At 32.1% G+C, this 23503-nt stretch overlaps 6 protein-coding genes across 7 annotated transcripts in view; 4 read left to right on the top strand and 2 right to left on the bottom strand.

Moving 5' to 3' along the window:
* LOC123685137 (N-alpha-acetyltransferase 15, NatA auxiliary subunit) overlaps positions 1-5255 on the bottom strand; it is an 80185-nt gene extending 74930 nt beyond the window's left edge. Inside the window, exons 1-8 of the mRNA XM_045624732.1 lie at positions 5073-5255; positions 4755-4839; positions 4149-4411; positions 3878-4012; positions 3229-3603; positions 2264-2608; positions 1657-1938; positions 1382-1595 (exon numbers count right to left, since the gene is read on the bottom strand). Of these exons, the coding sequence (XP_045480688.1) occupies positions 1382-1595; positions 1657-1938; positions 2264-2608; positions 3229-3603; positions 3878-4012; positions 4149-4411; positions 4755-4839; positions 5073-5129 (1756 nt within the window). The 5' untranslated portion in view covers positions 5130-5255. The remainder of the gene's footprint in view (positions 1-1381; positions 1596-1656; positions 1939-2263; positions 2609-3228; positions 3604-3877; positions 4013-4148; positions 4412-4754; positions 4840-5072) is intronic.
* Positions 5256-5702: 447 nt separating this feature from the next.
* On the top strand, positions 5703-7394 carry LOC123685138 (dnaJ-like protein 60). Its single transcript, XM_045624733.1, has 5 exons — positions 5703-5725; positions 6393-6530; positions 6596-6689; positions 6746-6927; positions 7046-7394. The coding sequence occupies exons 2-5, from the start codon at positions 6466-6468 to the stop codon at positions 7359-7361; spliced, it is 657 nt and encodes a 218-aa protein (XP_045480689.1). The 5' UTR covers positions 5703-5725; positions 6393-6465; the 3' UTR covers positions 7362-7394.
* A 347-nt stretch (positions 7395-7741) lies between these two features.
* Positions 7742-8379, top strand: LOC123685139 (selenoprotein F). Its single transcript, XM_045624734.1, has one exon. The coding sequence runs from the start codon at positions 7850-7852 to the stop codon at positions 8342-8344; it is 495 nt and encodes a 164-aa protein (XP_045480690.1). The 5' UTR covers positions 7742-7849; the 3' UTR covers positions 8345-8379.
* Positions 8380-8665: 286 nt separating this feature from the next.
* Positions 8666-11553, bottom strand: LOC123685133 (T-complex protein 1 subunit epsilon). Of its 2 annotated transcripts, XM_045624726.1 has the most exons (7): positions 11429-11553; positions 11090-11181; positions 10944-11034; positions 10780-10890; positions 10230-10571; positions 9915-10129; positions 8666-9534 (listed from the first exon to the last, which is right to left on the bottom strand). In XM_045624726.1, the coding sequence occupies exons 1-7, from the start codon at positions 11430-11432 to the stop codon at positions 8770-8772; spliced, it is 1620 nt and encodes a 539-aa protein (XP_045480682.1). In that variant the 5' UTR covers positions 11433-11553; the 3' UTR covers positions 8666-8769. The 2 variants fall into 2 exon arrangements, with proteins under 2 accessions (XP_045480682.1, XP_045480681.1); XM_045624725.1 differs by lacking the exon at positions 11429-11553 and having other exon boundaries at positions 11090-11337.
* Positions 11554-11880: 327 nt separating this feature from the next.
* LOC123685135 (eukaryotic translation initiation factor 3 subunit K) lies at positions 11881-12870 on the top strand. The gene is made up of 3 exons (XM_045624729.1): positions 11881-12062; positions 12118-12337; positions 12394-12870. Exons 1-3 carry the CDS (start codon positions 12010-12012, stop codon positions 12766-12768), a joined length of 648 nt encoding a protein of 215 aa, XP_045480685.1. The 5' UTR covers positions 11881-12009; the 3' UTR covers positions 12769-12870.
* Positions 12871-13226: 356 nt separating this feature from the next.
* Positions 13227-14418, top strand: LOC123685134. The gene has a single exon (XM_045624727.1). The coding sequence runs from the start codon at positions 13460-13462 to the stop codon at positions 14123-14125; it is 666 nt and encodes a 221-aa protein (XP_045480683.1). The 5' UTR covers positions 13227-13459; the 3' UTR covers positions 14126-14418.
* Positions 14419-23503: the final 9085 nt, after the last annotated feature.

Raw genomic sequence — 23503 nt, 5'->3', positions numbered from 1 at the left:
GATATGTATGTGAAAATTCTTCTTTTGTGAATGAAATTTCCAAGCATGCGAAAGTGGAATAAAGAAGAATTTGATCTCACCTGAGAGAATGCATATTTTACCATCGTTAAGACTGAGAGCAAACCTTAGGTATAAACATTGCACCATTTGACTTAGAAGACACAAAACTATTTCTCACAACCATTGTGATTTCTCTTCTGAACTTTGAACAGACAAGAATTTGGGCTACTTAGAAGACAGCAGAACATAATAGTGCAATGGAAATGCTACGATTTTTTTTTCCATATGCAACAATTTGATATTTGTATTATTATTATTGAATTTGTTCAATTATATGGTAAAAGTGAATATTTCTTTCATGAACAACATTGTAATCATACATTGAAAAAATATTTCCAATCGATAATATCAAAGCTTTTCTCAAAATATCATTTGAATAATTTATCCAATAAGCTGCAAAATTTTTTTGTAGATAAGAGTATAGTTTTCATTTCAATTTCATGTCAAAAATGTTTGATATAATTCCCAAAATTTCCGAAAATTATTCTGTACCCTTTTCCATATACGATTCAGATTACACAGACATCAAATTATTAGTAGCATGAACTAGATAGGCCAACCATTTTACATTTTCACTATCCAAAACCAATATAAAATTAACTCTTAGATGAAAATTTTCAAAAAATTGTATCCTTTCCGATAATTTTTAATTTTTCTAGTGAGTCAACTGAATATGTTAGACTACACTGTAAATAAGACAAGTTATTTAACCTTTTTAGGGTGAAAATAATCTTATCACTTTTTTTAGACGTATTTTTATTCCGAAGTGCCTTTTCATTATGCTTATTTCAGATATTTTGTGCAGTGGCATTCATGAATATTTGCCATTGGTGACAATTTACATCCATTAAAAAAGTAAATGACGTAAGTGAAATTATATTTTATGCTCAAGGTTATTTTTAATAATCAGTTCGTAATCTGTCATCGATTGGTTTGAATTAATAGCTAAAACTTTTTATTTTGCTTCCGAATCTACTGAAGATAGAGAGGAATACTTTGTGAACACAGCTGGAATGAAAATCTTCAAATTCAATATTTCGGTTCACAAAATGCATATCATACTATTCCTAATAATTTTGATTTAATGTGTATGTTGACCTATAGGTTTGAAAATCTTATAAATTACCTGAAATTCTTAACAGATTCTGATGAAATTTGTTATGGGTATCCAATTTGGATTTCAAATAGTCTCATACGAATTTCATAGTGAATTTTTGACAAATTTTTCTCATCATCATGAGAAATTCACTTTTCCACATCCAATATGGTAATGTTTAAAATTGGACGCAAAATGTCAAGCAATAATAAAAATTAAACTTACCTGTATTTAATTCCTGCTCTGCACTTTCGTCCTTCAAAGGTTCATCAAACAGATGTAGGTACACTTCTATAGCACATTTCGCAGATTTGAAATAGAACGGATGCCCACGTAAAACATCCTCTAATCTCAAAAGTCCAACATAGGAACGCAAAGTCATCTTTCTCATACAGTAAGTATGAAAATCAAATTGGTCCTCGATAATTTCCGAAAAATGCTGAAAGGAAAAGATTTTTACTGAGTATAACAGCTTGCGAAACATTCCTGATATTACTTACTCTATCAACTTCGAAACATTTTTTCAAAGCTTCCCCGTATTTTCCCAATCTTTGATAAGCCAAAGCACATTCAGTCTGGAACCACATACACTGCATCTCGTTTAGATTATCCATAGGAGAAATTCCCTCACGAGTAAACTTTGAGCAAGTCTCTTCCGCCTCTTTTACTTTGTTCGCTCTTAGCATATATTTGGAACATTTTGAATTAATGTAACGATCTGCTGTGTCGAGTTGCTGAGCTTCGTCCAACCACTTATATGCTTCTTGTGGATCACCAGCATGCTAATAAAACAAAAAATATATTTGGAAAATATTATACATTATTTTCTCTAATTCACGGAATTTTTATTGAAATTGATTGAATATTTCCCTAAATATCGTTTAGAGATTTTTGCATTGAAAAATATTGGTTGGCAACACTGTTTCCTGTATCATAAATTTGACAGATAATAGATAAATCTGTGACAGAATAGTTTCTAGTACCAATATATAATAATGAAATATAACCAAGAAATCTGTATGAAACTGAGATAGTCCCACACAATTCTGTTCTACAAGATATCACAGAATGAAGGGATTTGCCACAGAATTAGAGAAATAATCTTACCTTATGTATTCTTCCTTTGGTAACATACAGTTCAATTAAAGTTGGAGTATGCTCAATTGCAGCATCTATATACTTCAATGCTACTTCCGTTTTATCAAAATAATCATAATGTTGTGCTATGTAATAATAAACCCACAATAAGGCTGATGCAGGTTCTTTAGGACCATTGGTTGAGTTTTCATTATACTTCCCACACTTCTTAAGGGATTCAATATAACCTAAGCATAACTCTTCAATAATATCTGCTTTACTCTTGTCCTCATAAAGAGACCTGAGATCTACAAAGAGGGGCGGTACTCCTTTGGACAAAGCTTTCTGCATGTATTCATCTACCAATATTTTGAACTGAAATTATAAAAGAAATGAAAACATCGTCAAAAACATTATTCACAAATAGTTATTTATAATAAAACTGCAGTGGAGTTGATATTCTTCCATAAGTTCTGCACAAGCATTATACATTACTATTTCACTGAATTTTATTGAAATTAATGGAATATTTCCATAAATATCGTTTAGTGATTTTTGCACTGAAAATATTAGTTGGCAGAACTGTTCTCTGTATCATAAATTTGACAATATATAAAGTCATGACAGGAGTACCAACACATAATAATAATATATAACAATGAAATCTCTGTTCTGTAGTTCTTTTTATGAATCTGTGATTCTATAGTCGTTAGGTTATGAAAGGTAATGGGGATTGAACCACAATTGTGTTGTGAGCTGTACCGATCTCATTTTTGCAGTGTTGATATATACAGAATGAATAGAAATATTCAATTATCGTTATTGAAAACGCCTCACTCACCATTTCATAATGTATAATAAAGATTAGAATTTCTACACTGTACATCTATATAAGAATATACCTTTACTATAGCATCACATTCAAACTTTGAATTATTTTGGGCAAAACAAAAAAAAAATGTCGTAAGAAGAAATGTAGATGAATATTTAATTACCTGTTCACCAGATGCATAAACCAGAGGTAATCTCTTTGGTGGCATGGACCTTGGATATTTTTCCTTATAGTCTTTGTAAAACTTTACAATGTCTTCAGAACTAGTGATCTGTTTGGCCTCAATCATTTTTTTGTAATAACCAGTATTCTCGGGATTTCTTCTGATGAGGTCATCATAACATTTTGTGGCTTTATTGAATTGTGACAAAAGAAGGAAGAGTTCTCCAAAAGTTTCTTTGAGGGTTAATTTATCAACGATGTGATTCTGATTGTTCTCTAAATGTTTTAAAGCCTCTTTGAGATCGCCAGATTCTCTTATCACCATATTTTGATACAAAAGTAGTTCACTATGCTCATAATCGAAACTGTTGACAATCTAAAATAAATGGTAATTAATTTTTTTATTTCTTATTAGAACATAATAAAAGTGTAACACTAAAGCTTCAGTAAAACTACTGTCTGTGCATGATTTGAAACCAAACATATAATGATTTTCCATATCTATCTAGCATAACTTGAACTGGCTTATAAAACCATAGTTATATGCTATTTTTTCACCTGAAATGTCTAAAGACATCCCAGATCATACATAACCAAAGAGATGAGTTGTATTTTGTTCAATTTACGAACACCAAATTGAGTGTACTTACTGGCTGTTGATCTAAGAAAGTTTCCAAAATACTAATTGCATTTCTATAATCTCCAAGCAAATGAAAAGACATAGCATATCCAATCCATGAGGCTCTTTGAATTGGACGTAACATCAAAAGTTGATACCTTGTATCCTATAATAGATAAATTACACATTAACACTTATCTTATCTCAATCTCTCACATTTTATTGGACAAGTATAACTAATTTCAGATGCTGATTTCATTTAAAAGCATCAGAGGATTCATTACTCCAAGCTTACTACTTACTCTATAACCTTCAAGATCCCTCATTTGGATTTGCAGAAGAGACAAGTCTCTCAAAATCTGAATATTGTCTTTTTCCCATTTTAGAGCATTGCGATAGCATTTAATAGCTTCATCATATTTTTTGTCCGATCTCTGTAGTAATCCATACACATGCCAGCATACATGAGACCTCAAATCATTTCTAAGTCCTCTTCTAACATATTCATAAGCTTCTTCTTTTCTTCCTAAACAATTCAGGGTCAATCCTTTCATTGCAAGAGTTTCTAAAATAAAAAGAATAAGAATACTTGAATCTTAATGCATAATTTTTTATATAAAAGTTGAAGTATAAAATTCTGTTGAATTTGAAACAAAGTCCTATTTCATTCTTCCAAATAAATATATGTTAATAAAGGACCATAAACTTAAATGTTTTATAAATAATATTAATAAAAACAATCAATTGAATATTCGAATAAATATGTGGAAATTGGGGAACTTAAGTGAAGCTTTTCAAGACAACAGTAAGTTTTCATTTCAAAACATTCCAATTATTAATGTGAACTCTTGAAATAGATGTCTTAAATCATTTGATTAATATTTCATCTAATTATCAATGGTGCTTACCTCCATGTTCTGTAAATTTTGGATTTGACAGTATTTGTTTGGCAAATTTCAATCCATTTTTGTATAGTTTATGTTCATAACATTTCTGAAACACAAGTATTGATGTTGATAACATAAAAATGAAAAGTACTCAGAAGAAGTCATATTAACAAAAAAATTTTGAATCGGGATAAATTGGAGAAGAAAAGAATAAACGCAATAGAAAACATCATTCAGGAACCCTTAAAAGAGCATAATATATTTTTTTCGAATTCCTGATAAAGTAATACTTGCGTCTGGCAAAGGTTGTTAGGCTATTTATATGTCAAATTTACTAACCAAAATTCTTTTGAACAAGGCATTTTCCTTTGGCGGCAAGGGATTACTTGAGGGCATTTTAAATTACAACCCAAATCAAAACTTATTTCAGCCGGAAAATCAAATTTGATCGAAATCAAAACCTCGTGGCCACAAACTTTTCTCAATGTCGATTGTGGTCACGTGACTTATGTCATTTGACAATGACTGTCAAATCTAAACGAACAATCTATTTGAACACGGTATTAAAAAATTCATATCAAAAACAGAAAACTCAATGATAATAAATATATTTCATAAAGACGTAAGGAATCTGAATATTGAAAAGCGGACCCCTCAAATATAAATCCCTTGGTAATATGTCAATCCATCAATCTTAATTACCACAACAGAATACAATAGAAATTCTACTCAATCAGGAATGAAATTTGTATTATTTTTACAATTAATAATATTGCAAATGAGTATGTTGCCATTGAATATTGCAACTTCCAAATACTATTTTTGTTTTATTTTGAAATAATTACAGAAAAATAGCAAATAATAGTAGAACTTAGAACCAAAAATTTCAATATTCAAATATTCCCGCTTGGCCACATTGTATAGAAACATTTGAGTATAAAATAATATTCTATATTCTATGGAATAAATCCATTCAAATCTTATGTAAATACTTCTTTGTAGGGATGGGAATACCGGTTACTCACCAGTCGCGTTACATTCGTGACCGCTCCAGAAAAATACCGCTCCTAAATACCGCGATTTTGTAACTGTGGTTACAGGTAACAAAACCGTAGGCGATTGCAACTAAGTTGAGTACCACCGACAGAGGAACGAAGGAAACGAGACCGTTGGGATACCTAGACTATTTGTCGACTGTCCTGTTGAATGATAATTCATTGTTCATTGAGTTTCTACGTTATTCTAGAAGAACGTTTGCAAGCATAACAAAATCATAAAACCATAAATTTTTTTGGTGACTCAAAATAACAACAAAGATTAGAATCTTCGAAGGGCAACTCATTAAAAACAGATGGTGTAAACTCCAACGGAAATATACCATCCTCGGGTAATCTAGGTATTACGTGAAAGAAGTTATATATCTATGTGTATTGCTGAAGACGTGGTATTCAGCGTGAGACCTTAATGAGGTATCCATATTTACCAAACCTCGTTCAAATATCCCAAACCGTTTCGATGTTATTATTCGAAGTCCGGTGCCGGTACGCCGAAACTATCGTTACTTTGGAACCGGTTACTTTACGTTTGTGGAACGCGCGACTACGTTACTCGAAAATACCGTTCCAAAATCGCGGTATTGAAATACCGTCCCATCCCTACTTCTTTGTCAAAAAAGATCAGCAATATGGATTTGATTTGAGAATTAAAAGTTTATTTCCCAAAAAATGGAATCATGCTCCGCAGGAATAGCAAATTTTTTCACAATGTGATTCCAATGAATGTATTTTTAAATTCCAAGTAAACATTTTTTTTTCGTCCGAATGATACTCATTAATATTATTATTATTATTATAAATTTTCAGGAGACAAAAAACAACATTGTATGATGTTTTAAATTTGAAAAAAGAATGCTCGTCTAAAGAAATAAAAGATTCTTTTATAAAACTCTCAAAATTAGTAATAATTAATAATAAAAATGGTGAGTTTTATACATTATATAAATCCATTTTTAGTATCACCCAGATAAAACCAAAAATTCGAAAAGTGGTCACCAAAACTTCTTGAAAATTAATGAAGCATACAGTATTTTGAGCAGACCAGATTCAAGAAGAAATTATGATTTGAAATTGGAGAACCCTGAACCTATTGAACGAAAAAACCATTATCAAACTTATGATACATCCATGTATGAAAAGTGAGTTGAGTAATTATCTCAATTGATATTGTTTTTTTTTTATTGAGATTGATTATTATTTTATGTTGTCGCACACTATATATGTATCGTTAATAATTTAATATGGAATACTTTTCAGTCCTATTTTTCACCGTTATAAATCTAAACATGGTGCTTCTGAAGAAAAAGAATACTATGGCGTAAAAGGAATCAAAAAGCAACCTCATTATGTTATAGTTTTAATCTGTATTGGTATTGCTTTAATTGGTTTTACAGTTGAGATGGTTCTTGTAAGGACGTCATTTATTTTTAGAAGGGATAAAATGAAAAGGGACAGTGAAGCAAATGAATTATTATTAGAAAAAATAAGAAGTACTTCAGAACTCAATGGTAGACAACTCCAAATAGAAATTTTGAAGAAAAAGTTTGAGGAAGAAGCAGCAAGGAGGAGATGACAAATTATAATTTATTAAATGAATTGAAAAGCACTAATTTTATTATTTGTTTTCCTCAGCTAAGGTTGGGAGGGATTTGTTAATGAATAGAAATATTCAGATTAGCTTCCAAAAAGGATTCATTTTAACTTGATTATAAATTATAATCATTTTTGAGAAACATATTCACTATATCTGAAAAGTAATCATCCAAATTGATACTTTCTTAGGATTAACACTTAGTGAAATTTATTATTATTATTTATCCCTGATTTGTTTGATACACTTTATCATTAACAAAGTAATACTTCAATTATGTGTAATTTCAAAGTTCAAATATCTAAAAAATTATCCGTAATCTGTTGTTGGTAGCATTGGGTTTGGGTAATAAGTTGACGGTAAGGTTGTAAAGAAATGACATTTATGTTTAGGAAACATAACCTTAGAGATATGGATCTCAAATTCTGAAAATTCAGTTCTCAATATCTGATAAGAATCCACTGCCCAAAATGAAATTAATAATTTGTGGGTTCATCTCACTATTTTATTTTGATATTGTGAAAAGTGATTTCACTGTAGAAGATTGTTGGGCTTTAGGCTTTAACAAAGCAAATCTATTATGTTCTTCCTGTGAGCAGCTTCCGAATTTTGATTTAGATGTTATAAAAAACCACTGCCGTGAATGTTGTCATCAAGATGAGACCGTAAAAGAAGAGAAGAAGTATGCAAAAGCTGTTCTTGAAGTCTGCACATGTAAATTTGGTACATATGCTCAAATTCAAGCATTCATTAAGAGTGATAGACCTAGCAAATTTCCAAATCTACAGATCAGATATGTTAGAGGTCTAGATCCCATAATAAAATTGTATGATAAAGATGGTCACTTACAAGAAACGGTGGCAATTGAAAAATGGAACACAGATTCAGTTGAAGAATTTTTGAATACTCATTTGCTCAAGCCTGAGGAGTTGGATAATGATTATTTAAGAACTAACATGATTTGAATTATATCAATATTTAAATAAAAATTTTTGAAATATTTGACTTTTGTACAAAACCATATTTACCATTTAAGTGACATGCCTAAAAAAATCTCATATATAAACTTTTTTCTTCATTAGAATTTCAACTAGATAATTAGGCTACATGCCAGAATTTACTAATAAATTACAACTTGTAATCTCTTGAAACTAAAGCCAAGAATCTCCAAATAATTTCTTAATAGTGAAAAATATACTTGAATCCTACTTTATAAACTGTTTTTCACATCCAATTCAAGGCATATCAATAATGGGCAAGGTAAAAATAGTAAAAACTAAGGTATTATTGTTTTATTTTTATTTCTGATTAAATAGAAACCTTAAATAACATTTTGAAAGTTAGTCTTAAAAGTGTTAATACGAAAAAGTAGATGTCAACTGGAATCATCTTACAGTCCATGAGCATCTTGGGGAGACCTCACATCATCAATTTTTAGAATCATTTTAACTAATTGAGTCGCCAAGAGCAATTGTTGCTTCTTAGATTTCAAAGATTCAATAACATGTTGTTCCCTCATGTTACTGTTGCCTGTTTGCATACAATCAATTCCAAGGGCATGATCTTTGGTTGTAGTTTGTTTTGCCTTCATTTCTCCGAGAGCGTGAATAGCAGACAAACCACTGTTTTCAGCCAAAGCAAGTGGAATCGATTCCAAAGCCTCGGCAAAGCTTCTGAAGGCATATTGCTCCAAAGATGCCAATTGATCAGCCTGTGCAGCAACTGCCAGACTGCAAGAGATTTCAGCGGCACCTCCTCCGTAAACCACCCTAGGTTCCTGAATCAGACTTCTGACCACACACAAGGCATCGTGAATGCTTCTCTTAGCCTCGTCGACTATCATTTGATTTCCTGCTCTGATCAAAATTGTGACTGCTCTTGAGTTTGAACAATCTTCAATAACCAACATCCTGTCTTTCGTAGTTCCAAAGCATAACTCTCTGACCAAACCAGCCTTTCCAAGCTTCTGCTCGTTGAGTTCCTCAAAACGAGGGACAATTCTTCCGCCAGTAGCTATGGCGATGAGTTCAATCTCTGGGCCACCTACCCAACGTACAGCGGGTAGCTCTCTCTGAAGAAGTAGGTGATTAGCCTCATCGTCGAATCCCCACTGACAAATGGCCAAGGTAGCACCAGCATTTTTAACTAATGAAACCTGAAAAAAAGTATATAAAAATAAATTCGCTGTTAACAAGATGATAAGTCAAATTCATTTATTTATTAATGACATGAAAAGAACCTAAGATAAAAAAATTCTATATCATCTACTTCCACCCCTATTCCTGACGACTTCTCCACAATATATTCAAAATTAGTCTTCGAAAATCCAACAAACACATGGAGAAATATACATAGAACACACTTCACAAACTTTCTGAGAAATAAGTACCTTCGAATTTATTTACACAAAACTGTTCATCATTTTGTAAGTGATAAAATACATACATATACCTAGTCAGTTTATAAATCATAAACATTCACAAAATATATCCAAGAAAGAGATTTCCATCAATAATAGGTAACAAATATACATACCATTTCATTGAATTTATCTTGTTCATATTGCCTCAACTCTTTGTAATCTTCTACACTGGTAACATCCAACTTATGTTTAGTTTTAGGTTTTGGGGGTTCAAATGGGCAAGTGAGAATAGCCAATTTTACATTTTTCAATTCTTTTGGCATCTGAGGATGGGACATTGTTTTATCAATTACAACTCCTTTGACCAATATTGTGTCTTCCAAACGACCTGGAAACGAAAATATATTTAAAATTTATATGCATTACATAATTTAAAAAGCCAAGGGATTGGAAAAGAATAAACATAAATGATATTTGAGTCTACTTACCTCCTACTTTGCCTTCAACTTTGATAAGTTCAAAATTAACATCCTTAGTTTTCAAATCAGCTACCGCCATAACAGCTTTAACAGCTATTTCTGCCATCTGTCTATGACACTTATTGATTATTTTTGAACCTAAAGTAGTCATAGCTACCTCAACCAATGGTTCAATATTATCTGAAGAAACGGGGAATAACTCGGCTATCTTGTCAAGATGTTTTACAGCCACATCGCAAGCAAGTTCATATCCATCTGCAATCCTAATTGGATGGATACCACGATCAATTAAAGCACTAGCTTGCTCCAAGAGAGCACCAGCAAGAACTACTACTCCTGTAGTTCCATCTCCTAAAAAGTGAGGATGGCTTACAATACGTAAAATTAAAGATATATAATTTAAATAAATATACCTAATGTGCATCAACAATATTAAAGATAAAATTAAATTCATGTCAAATATAGGTATTCCAATATGACCCAAAGAGAATAAATGAATAATAGGGACTCATTTCAACAAACAATGCCTATCAAAATACAAAAAAATGTCTTATTTTACCTATTTCATCATCCTGCGATTGGGATAACTGAACTAACAATTTTCCAATTTCATGCTCAACATCCATCATTTTCAGAATTGTAGCACCATCGTTAGTGACTGTAACTTCCCCTAAAAAGATATTAGTGGTACTTTTAAGTCATTATTAATCACACTTTATTTACCATCTGAGGATACCATCATTTTATCCAATCCTTTAGGACCTAAAGAAGTTTTAACGGTTGCAGCAATTTGCTTTGCTGCCATAATATGTGACTAAAAAATAATATATTTTTCTATTCATAATAAGCAGGAATAAGATTTCTTTTACCTTCAAGGCATCTAAGCCGGATAGTCTTTTTTGTTTATCCTGATCTCTCAAAATAATAAAAGGTCTGCCATATTCATCAAAGGCAATGCTTCCTGGAAAACCCGACATGGTTTATATGTGAAAAAGATAATTTTTCACTAGGATGAATTCAGATTAAGATTCTCATAAGAATTTCGGTTATTTACACAGAAAGCAAATGACCAAGAGATGAAGGAACGTCAAAATTAGGGAATAATGAGCAATTCTGCTATTGCGCAGGACACTTCTATTGGGGGGCCCGTATGACTTTTAAAAATTGAAAATAAATTTTATTTGCTAACATAAAACTCTGAAACTTACCCATGGTATGATTTTCGTTTGAAAAAGTCTAATTTAATTAGAATATAGCCTTGATTGAAATTATATTCTGAAGAATCTAAAAATTATAACACAAGTGTTATTTCACAGACAATTCAAATTGACATATATATTAAACATAGATGATTGATAAAGATAATCAAAGATTGTGCTGAGATATTTTATTCGTAATGTTTCAATACTTGGCAAATAAATATTCTTTCTAACAGTACAGTCAAATAGGAAGAGGAGAGTTATTATATACCTCTCAATAAATAACTTTTAATTGGTATAGGTCTATTTGCATTTTGTTTTTTGCTCGATCTATGAATCGATAAAGTTTATACAATTTATGAGGACTTTCTAACACTAAAGATGGTTCAATCCGTTGCTGCGTTACATTAAAAATATTAGTATTGTTTTTGGCTGTTGGCCACATTGATTTATATATTCTATGGACTGTGGAAATGCTCGCTTTCACCTAACCAACCTAAAATAATTCTTGCTTCTTTATCCGAAAAGTTGTTTTTCATTGAATTATTTCAAAGTTCCGTTGCGATTGTAAGACCAAATAATCTAAAATAATGGCTGAAGCTATGAAACAAACAGTGGCTACTATGTTGAAGGGAATTGAAAGGTAACCTAATATAACTATGCTATGTCGATAGAGTATGAAGTTATTTTATTTTCAGATACAACCCAGATAATTTGCCCACTCTAGAACGTTATGTTGAAATTCAATCAAGAGAAAATGCTTATGATTTGGAAGCTAATTTAGCTGTTTTGAAATTATATCAGTTCAATCCCCACAGTTTCAGTAAAGATATAACATGTCAAATATTGTTGAAAGCTCTAACTAATCTACCACATACAGACTTCATCCTTTGCAAATGTTTATTGAATGAAAAACAAGTAGGTTGACATTCAAAGAAAAGTATATCGGATACTAATAATTTTATTTTTTTCAGCTATCTGATGAGCCGATAAATCAAATCATTTATTTGGCCCATATACTTGAACAATGCGAATTTCAATCATTTTGGAATAGAATTCAAACCTTACCCGATCTAACTAAAAGTATAACTGGTTTTTTGGACTCGATTAGAAAATTTGTTTGTCACGTTGTGGGCATCACTTATCAGACCATTGAGCGATCTAATCTTGCCCAACTTCTTGGAGATATTGATGATTCGACTCTGAATGTTTGGATAAAGAAATATGGCTGGAAGGATCAAGGAAGCTTAATCTTTATAGCCAATCAAGAAGAGAATATCAAAACCAAAAATATCAATGAAAAGATTGATTTTGATAATGTCGGTGCAATTATGGCTGCATGTCACTGAATAAATTTTTTTAACATTGTTTTTTATTCAAGTAATTAAACATTAAATATGTATAATAAATTTGTATTATGTCAGGATACATTGAATAAACTCCGAAGTTGATGTTCATGATTTAAATTTCCTTGTCATCATTTTTTTATGAAATTATTGTTTACTAGCTCAACATATTGCAAGGTGAGCAGTTTTATTTTCATTAGCAAAAATATGAATGATAAATTCACAAAATAAATGATTTTACTTATGGATTTTTGCAGCGAATGATATTTCGATAATGCATTCATACAAGTTTTTGGCAATTCTTAAGTAGTTTTACTGATAACTATGACGAAAATCAGTATTTTTGAGGCAAATTGAATTTAGGCACTAAAAAAATATTAAGGAATAATGTATAAGCCCATTGTGCCCAACAAAATGAGAATCTAAGAAAAAATTTATATTTTCTATGTCACAAGTTTGACGTTGGAATTAACCTGTAAATAAAAACATCTCATATTTGAAAGTAATAAAATTACATTTTATTATATTTCTCATTCTCTGCTCATATTGTTCTGGATTTAACATGTAATTTGATCTTACTAATTGGAATATGGGAAAAATGCAGAAATAATAAAACATCACTCTGGAATGCACAACAATTTTTGGAAAAAAGGTTTTTTCGACAATTGATTTTTTTACACTAAGCACTCAAATCATGGATAATGCACAAAATCTGCCGAACAATCCTCCAAAAAGCGTGGATGATTGCAACCAGGTACAGGAACTAGCATCATGGAAAGCGCTTGCTATAAGTTTATCATTTGAAAACCGAATGCTCCATAGACATTTAAAAGACATCTATACAGACTTAATTGATATGCATGATAAATTCAACATGGTTTTTGAATCGAACAATGTTTATTATTCACCAACTGGTAAAAGTACTCATGAACCTATGACTTATGAAATATTTAGAAAACATGCATATAAAGATGTAACAGAAATCGATGATATTCATGAACCTAGAACAGAAGATCTTTCATCTTCATTGAAAAATGAAGTTGATACTTTGATTGATACTAAACAGAAGAAGCATAATATGGTCAACCAAGCTGAAAATAATGATAAGGAAAAAAGTGATGATATAGAAAAATCTGAAGATGAAATTTATGAACTTAAGAATAAGAATGAAATAAGAAATAGAAGAAAGGATATACTGAAAGAGCTTTATGGTTCTAATAGTGCTCAGATAGCTGGCATTGAAACAGCATTACAGTTAAATTTTGAACGTGTTAATAGTCAATTGAAGCCAAGTTTGTGGCCCGAACTACAACTGAATTTAGGCAAATCAACAGTTTCAAAAATTCGAACTGAAGAATAAAGTTATTATCAACTCATTATAATATTGGTCATTAATAATTTTGATTATAAGTTGGAATCGAAGCAAATGGAAAAATGATCTATGATTTTAGAGATGTTGAAATGATATATTGTTTAGTTTTACTCTGGTAATTTTCAAGTTTAATTTTTCTAAATCAATTAGAATATTTATAATTACCACTTGAATATTTTGTTTATTTTGGTTTAGAATTTTTTGATATATGTTGGTTATATTAATCCACAAAATGTATTCAAAATCTTTTTCAAATAATAAAAAGTAAAATGTTAAATATGCATTATAGATGATTTCTTATGTTTGTACATATCTCCAATTGATATACCATAGCACAGTTTCAATTTATGTTGTATATGTAATATACAAGTATTTTTAAAACTCGATTCCTTGATTTTCAGGCTTTGAAATTAATCAAAAATAATACAGAATAACGGTTTAACAAAGAGAATACTGTATTGGCAAAGTTCCCCCTCTGTTTTCATTTAGTCATCATTGTTGGCTAGATTATAGGATACTGATGAGCTCTAAAATGATCAATACTGGTCTATCGTTACTCATTTCCGATGACTGCTTGTTTCCCTGCGCTTAACTTTAGACCATGATATCTATCGATATGATATTCTTATTAATCAATAAATTATTATTGATTAGATTAATAATAAACTAGTAAACATGTTTATTACTGTGCATTTTGGTAAAAGCAAGATGTCAGTGCCACAAAAACTGATCATTGCATCATGGGACTAAGATATATCTAAGTACTGGCATAGTATATATATATATAGTACTATGGTACTGGTGTGTTTACTGATTAGATTTTGTCTGAGATAAATTTGGCGATTAGAACTTGGGATAGCTGGTACCTACTTACCATTTCTTCTATAGGTGGCGCTATTTGATGAAAAGGCCATATTTCTATGGAAACGACTATAGATCTCTAGATATCTCTAACCTCCATACTTTAGAAATTCAAAAGTCTCTAGTTTTGTGTTATGAGTTTCAAGAATGAGTGGGTACACCAGTATTTCTAGGAGATTTACATGGAACTTACAAGACGAGGGATTCAGCTTTATCGGCAATATTTCAATGAAGTTAAGAACAGTGAAAAGTGAGTCGCCACTAACTACTTTTTTTGGAATTGCTTTCCGATGAAAACAGATTGTTAAATATTTCAGAATGGAGCAACAGTCAAGATGAAAAATACATATTTACACTAGAAAAATAATTTTGTTAGGTACACATCAATTATTGAATTTTCGTTCTTTGTCTTGGCGAGAATTCTGAAATTTCATATTTGGGGGGTGATTACCCCTTGTACCCCCTATATCTACGCCCTTGGTTTGAGCGTAGAGAGTTGGTCGGTGTGAGTGCCTATAGGTGGCAATGGTGGCATTATTGTTCCTCTCTACACTATTGAAACATTTTGAACTTTTATAACTTCAGAAATACATATAACAAAGGCAAATTATCAAAAAACAATCCTCTGTATATGCTTCCAACAAGTTTTTGTTGTACTTTCATGTTTTAATTCCTCTTGGAATAGTTCCATTGTCCTTTTGGACCAATCAAGAGCTGACATTATTTTTTTGAGATTCATCAAGGGAACTGAACTAATTTATTTTTAAGACATGTAAACCTTGATAAATGTGTTCGAAAAATGTATATAATTCTGCTGCGTAATCACATATCATGGTGCTTTTTGGCATAATTTATTTCACATTAGTGAATGAAACTTGAGGACGATTAGTGTTTTTCACAGTCGTTAGTGGCTTTTCTGACAGGATCCAACATTTCAGGGGCGCATCAGCCCAATCCATTCCAATAGTTGTATAGGAGCTCGATTTGGCATAAGTATTAATAAATTCGAATAATATTATCGAAAAAAAATCCTTCATTAACAAATAAGACAATTTAATTTGAGAATAGATACCTATATCCTTAAAAGGATATCCTTAAAAACGAATTGGTACCTATACATATAAATATAAAATAGATTGAACGTCAGTTATCTAGGTAACGGGTGTTTTTTTTCGAGGTATATAACTTTAAGTTGGCATTACTGTTCAAGATGGCGACCGATTTAACAGCTGTCAAGTGATTTATTCTCAGTTTGGTTTGGCAATTCATCATGAATAGACTCACGCTTGAACAACGCTTGCAAATAGTGCAATTTCATTTCGAAAATAATGGTTCAGTGCGGAATACGTATCGCGCACTACGTCCATTTTATTTTGTTTAGCAATGAAGCGGACTTCTGGTTGAATGCAACGTCAACAAACAAAATTGCCGCATTTGGAGTGAAGCTAGTCCTCAAGTGTATGTCGAAACACCGTTACATCCAGAAAAACTGACTGTTTGGTGCGTGGCTGGTGGAATCATTGGTCCGTACTTCTTCAAAAACGATGATGGCCAGAACGTTACAGTCAATGGTGATGGGTATAGAGCCATGATTACTAACTTTTTCATTCCTGAATTGAATGATGTCCAGGAGCTGTGGTTCCAACAAGACGGCACAACATGTCACACAGCTCGTGCCACAATCGATTTATTGAAAGATACGTTTGGTGATCGTCTAATTTCACGTTTAGGACCTGTGAATTGGCCTCCAAGATCTTGTGATTTAACACTGCTAGACTACTTTCTGTGGGGCTATGTAAAGTCATTGGTCTATGCGGATAAGCCACAATTCCTTGACCATTTGGAAGAGAACATTTGCCGTGTTATTGCCGATATACGGCCACAAATGTTGGAAAAAGTCATCGAAAATTGGACGTCCAGATTGGACTACATCCGAGCCAGCCGTGGCGGTCATATGCCAAAAATCATATTTAAAATGCAATGCCACAAGATTATCTTGCGGATAAATAAAATTCATGTCAATCGAATAATCCATCGTTGTTTTATTGCAATTTAAAGTTCTATAGCTCAAAGAAACACCCTTTATATGCAGAAATTTTTGACTGATGATGGATAATTTTTTTCAAAGAGTTCAATAGGTATACCAACTCTCTAAACCTTCTACATTCGGTAGTTACATTATTTATGATTGCCAATTTCGAAATGTTATCATATAGATATTTGTGAGAAGGATAGATTTAGAAGTAGTGGACTTTCTTCAAGTTCGACTTCTGTTTGAGATCCGTAATTTCTGCTTATATATTTTTTATTACCTTCAGTGTTAACATAATTGGTATAGGTATATGTAGCAAAGCCTCTATTTATATTTTGTCTCTCTCCGATAAGACACCAAATATACCTTTCTTGAAAAAGTGTAATTCTGGTAATCACAAGTTAGGTGGTTTGTTCTACTTAACAACTTCCTTTTTTGGTTTCCTGCTTTTGGACCACCTACAATGCTACTTCTCCTATACCTACAACACACAATGGAGTCAGTGTTCTCGATTAGAAGCAAAAGGAAAGTCTTATTTACATTTCAGAAAACTATTAGATTCTAAGATTTTTAAGAAGATTAGAATTTCAGTTGGAATCTATACTGCTCAACAATTGAAATGGATTTTCTAAATCAGTGTTATGTGTATCAATTTATGCTAAAAAAGAACTTAGGTGGAAATAAAGTAGGTATATTTCTTATCGTTATTTTACAGTCTTCGAGCCTATTTTGTTGCATGTTGAGCATGAGATGGAATCATAGACGTGTATCATCTTGGGATAATAAGGACTATAATCGAATAGAACTTGGAGAACATAAATATTTTAATTTTATTTTTATTTTTTGATGTACACCCAATATTTCCATATTCATATTCATAGAACCCCTATAGGCGGGGGCAAAGAGAGGCCAGGATTCTTTTATTTAAGGGGGGCAAGATTTTCAGATTCATCTAGTTAAAAACATGTTCATTTTTCTGCTCATGCTATATTTCAGGGGGGGGCAACAACAATTCAGAGAGGCCAGCAAAAATTTTGTAAGGCCAGCGAAAAATTTAGGGGGCCGGCCCCCCTTCGACGCCACTGGACATAATAGCGGAGCAGTAGATAGATTAAGTCCACCTACGTAAACAAAAAATGTTCAGGAACTTTCAATGTTTGAAATAGATTTCATCGAACGCATAAATTCAATACGAAATAACTCATTTAGCTCGAATAATTCAATAGTCCGAGCATCTTGCTCTGGCGTATAGCGTGGTACCATTTCACATCTACAAAATGAATATTTATTGTTGTACAACAGTTGCACATTCCACAAGTTCATAAATACTATATTCCGCTCACGAAAAATACCTCGTTCACACAGCTTTTATAAATATAATGTGAACATGAGCTTTTCAATTTGCATTTTAATTATTTGGTCTGGTTATTTATCGTGCCCATTCATTAATTCTTTATCTAATATTTTGCTCCTATTCTTCCGAACATGCTGTTGGGTCGAGCAACATTCTTAATGGATGTGTTAAAGATCACGCGAAGCTTTATGCGTATGGAGATTCTGTCAAGAAGTGGTTTTCGTGGAAGAATAGCGACCTCTGTATCTATTGGAAAGTATATCTTTTTAATTTTTTAATTATTTGATAATTTTTTTAATGGTTTTCCTTTCCTTCTGTATTGAATTTGTGTGTGAATTTCAAAAAGTGCCACTTTTCTTAACTCAGACTATTTAATTTAGATTCAGTTGTGAAATAACTACAATTAATCAAAAATAAATAATCGATAAATTTAGATTTTTTCTCGTTTTTCCTATTTTATCTCATTCTGGATAAAGCAAAGAGTAACAAACAGAGATTTTCTATCAAATATATTGCAGTTGAAATAGAGGAAAATATTCACCCCATTTCCAGAACTTTGATTGTAGATTTCTTGAGAAACCTAGGGGGGGGGGACAAGATTTTTGACGATTTGTTACCTATAATGTTTTTGTATCAATACTTAATAGTAAGCCATGCAATCATCGCGTGTTAGTTCATTTAGACTATCTGATTCTGATCAGTGTCTTCTTTCTCATTTCACCTTTCTGCATAAGGAGAGGTGTTAATTTCCACCATGAGAGCCGGCAAGTTGAGTGTACCGGTTTTGAAAAAATTGCCGGAGATTCAAACGTACATATTTTCGCTCTCTGGTCAACTTCTCATGGAACGAATGTACTTTGATCTTATTTGCCGACTACCTTTATTTTTCATTTCATTAAATCTCCTCTTAAATATTCGAATTTCTTAAGGCAGCTCCTGTTAATTTGCATGTTGTGCTCGTAATTTCTGGTGTTAACATCTTAAGCATTCAAAAGCCTCGGTCTGAGCCCCACACAAGATACACCAATCTGCTGTATGGGTTTAATCCGAATATTTTACGACCTTCAAAGGTACAAAAGGCTCTTATTTGCGACATGTTCGAGGATGAATTCTAATTATAATTATTATTTTCTCGGTTACTCATTATTTCGGATGAAAACGGAAAATTCTCGGATAATCCGAATCAAATTTTGTAGGTAAGTATCTGAGATAGGATTCTGGTCTGTCGTTACTCAGTATTTGAGGTCGAAATTATTACTTGCAGCTACTATAAGGATTACCGAAAACACCTGAATTATTAATATTTTAGGCCTATACATTTGCATGCGCATTTGGATTTGTACCAGACTTTAAAACTAAAAATTTCGAATTGCATATTTGTTCGTCTTAAAATTGACGAGAAGAGAATTTTTAAATTATTTAAATTGAATCAATGATACCGCATTGATCCTCCAAGATCGTGATTAGAACGAATGAATTATTGAGCCGAACAAATTTTGAGAAATTAATATTTACAGAAATTCACTACGCAAAATCATGACATTTTAAACATGTAATGCTATCGTTGTACTGAATGAAATATTTTATATTTTTTCTAGCTCAATAAATTTCGGAGTTACGAATTTTTCAAGATTCCCCTTTGAATATGTAGAAAATTCAAGAAAAATATAGAAAATGTTTCAATGACAACTAATTCGACAGAGTTGATATTTTGCGTTTATATATAATAGTTATTTATGCAACAAGTGCAAAAAGTGAATGTTTATTGCACTCGACGTGAAATTGTCCGACAACACGTCGAGTGCAATAAACAATTTTTGCACGAGTTGCATACAACATTTTTTCTACGTTCATGCAAAAAGCAAAAAATGATTTATTGAGGTGCGGCACTAGGTGTAGGAAAATGAAAAGCGCAACTTGAATACTTGAATATACTTGAATTATTAATATCGATTTGCATTGAAACAGGAACTAATATGTTACGAACAATTTAACTCAAACTTTATTTTTACCCTCAATGCTGAAAGTGAATGAACAATTGTTGACAGCACGTTGAAGTATAATGACAGATGAGTGCAATAAAGAACTTCTTTTTCCACTAAATATAGTTCAATAAAGTTTTGCTTTTTGCATGAATGTAGAAAAAATAACAATTTCAAGCTTTTTGCAAAATTTCGCGAAGATGGCGACATCAGAACCATGAAAAATCCAAACGATATATAAAGAGAAAAACATTTTAGTGACAGCCGATTCAACCATTTTAAAATTATGAGTATACCTAGATATTATAATGACTGTTTCAGCTTGATGCAGAATTTCATTTGGAAAGTTAAACCGAAATCATAAAAAAGGAGAAGAATATCTTAAAAATTTCCAATATTTTCCTAATAACCGATCCGACTAGGTTTAAATTTAGCTTGTAAAGGGTATTCCAATAGGAAGGGGATACAATTTGAAATGGTTATAATGGCAACACTGTGTGATATTTTTGACATTTGTTATGTCATTTGTGTTCAGTAGGTTATGTCATTTGATCAGGTGAAGATACACGCTTCAACAACGTTTTGAAATCGTAAAATTGTTCAATCATAATCACTGCTTATTTGGGAATACTGAAAAAAATTTGAGAAGAATTTATGGACAGCATTATTCAGTTGATTGACTTACTTTTCGTCGTATTGTGGACAAATTTGGAAGGGGTATAATGTACGTGACCTTCCATCTCAAAAGTGGGATCAAATAAAATCCATATGCTTTTCAGCGTTTTTATTATTATTTTCGTAAATTATATATACAAGAATATTTACAAGGAGAAATATACAGGATAGATAAATTTAAATTTTTAATTAAAAATTAGTACCTGAGATCTGGGATCGCACCTAATGTTTTTATATAAATTATAATGTATGAACAATATTGGGTGGTTAGTATAATTTTTTTCCTAGAGGTATGTTGAGTCAAATAAAACACATATTCGCCTCAGGTGGGATACATTTTTTCAGGATTTCTTACGTTAGAGTAATGTGATGTATCAATTTATGTCGTATTCTAATATTAGTATTTTGTGAAGTAGTAGTGCCGAGGTATTTGGTTTGTTTCAAGTTTTTTGGCAGCATATTTAAAGAATTTTATAGTATCGTTTTTTATTTTGTCCTGAATTAGTTCGATATTTCCTGTTTTGTGAATTTCATCGATTGGTGTATACCTTGATTCATTTAGAATGATTCTAAGGAATTTATTTTGTAACACTTGTCATGTTTTTAAATTTGACAATGAAGTTTGGCTCCATATTGGATCTGCATACAGGAATACCGGAAGGATGCATTGTTTGTATATTCGTATTTTTGATTTTTTGCTGAGTTTGCTTCCCTTAGACAAAAGTGGGTACAGACTGCGAAGTAGTATGTAGCACTTCTGTCTAATGTTGTTTATGTGGTCATTGAAGTTTAATTTTCTGTCTAGGGTGAGACCTAAATATTTGACCGTGTTTTGTTTGTTTATTATTTGACCGTTGAATGTTAGATGATTTGGATTTGGTGCAAGTTTATTTTTATGCGTGAAGTGGATTAGGGTAGTTTTACTAGTTTTACTCGTATCAATTTTGATTTTCCATTTCTGATAATATTTTTATAACTCGTTCAAATGATTTTGAATGTATTGATTCACTTGATTGGAATTTGATGATTCGGCCACTATTGCAGTGTCATCGTCAAATATTTTTAGTGTTGTAATCAAAAGAGAGATATTTGACGATTGGGTTATTATTCTAGGCGGTTCCGAACTTCCGAGAGATGCGATGACCACGGCTCCATCTCTCGATGGCTTCGAAGACTTTCTCTTAAGAAACTATCGTTCCATAATGTTAAGGCGACTTTCGGAAACTTCAAATCGAGAACAGACGTCGAGCTTCTGTGGAAGTTCATTGACGTCAACAAACATGTTACTTTTTCATCTCCAGGCACATTATGTAATTAGTTTTTATGCTCGGAAACAATGTGATTGAGGGTATGAGTCGTGTAATTTCCGAACTTAATATTCAGCCACAGTCCACCTCTGTGCTACGAATACCCATATCTCGGTACATAGCAATTAAGTTGAAATAAAGAAATTTTTTTATTTCTTTCGACGCTTCATCTAATTATATATGAGTTATATGTTGAACTGAGGAATTTGCATTGTTGTGGCTATATGTTACATTAACGGAAGGCATCGATACAAAATTACACGTAACCACTTCCTGAGCAAGACGAATTGAATCCGGTGAGAATTTAGGGTTACTGTCTAAACCACTTATTACCTGAAGGTATACAGGGGGATTCATTAAGAATGTCCAATCTTTGAACTGAAAATTTTAGACCTAAAAACAAGGGGTAGGCAGGGTACCCATAAATGCTCATATAACAGGCCAATTGAAAAGTCCCCGGTCTACCATAGTAAAACACATTTTTTTTGTCAAAATTCGATTTTTTATTCAACATAATTGCCTTCGAGGGCGCCACAGCGATTATGGCGATCTTCCAACTTTTCGATACCATTTTGTAGTTCGATTTGTCTTTCGCTTCAAAATAGGCCTCAGTTTCAGCGATTACTTTTCTTCATTGGCGCTAACTTTCCTTACAACGAGTATTCTTTTGAGGTCCGAGAACAGAAAAAAGTCGCTGGGGGCCAGATCTGGCGAATACGGTGGATGCAGAAGCAATTCGAAGCCCAATTCATGCAATTTTGCCATTGTTTTCATTGATTTGTGACACGGCGCATTGTCTTGATGAAGCAGCACCTTTTTTCTTCAAATGGGGCCGTTTTTTAACGATTTCAGACTTTGAACGATCCAATAACGCTATACAGGGTGTCCCGGGAAGAACGCGACAAACGGATACCATGAAATGAGGTCATCATGGAGGACTCATATCAAGAGGTTTCAATCGCCTGAGTGCCTTCGTTTGGGATATACAGGGTGATATTCGTCGTATGAGAGAAATTTCACAGGTCAATAACACTTTAACTAATCGACCGAATAATTTCAAATGTTGAAGTTTTGTCACCCCTTACTACCCCCTTCCTTCAATATTTCTGAAATGAAGTTAATCAGATCCGGACTAGGAAAATTTCAGATCATTCC

The sequence above is a fragment of the Harmonia axyridis genome, chromosome 7 (genome assembly GCF_914767665.1).
Source record: "Harmonia axyridis chromosome 7, icHarAxyr1.1, whole genome shotgun sequence".
In the NCBI taxonomy this organism is placed as follows: domain Eukaryota; kingdom Metazoa; phylum Arthropoda; class Insecta; order Coleoptera; family Coccinellidae; genus Harmonia; species Harmonia axyridis.
This window is presented reverse-complemented; position numbering and strand designations above follow the sequence as displayed.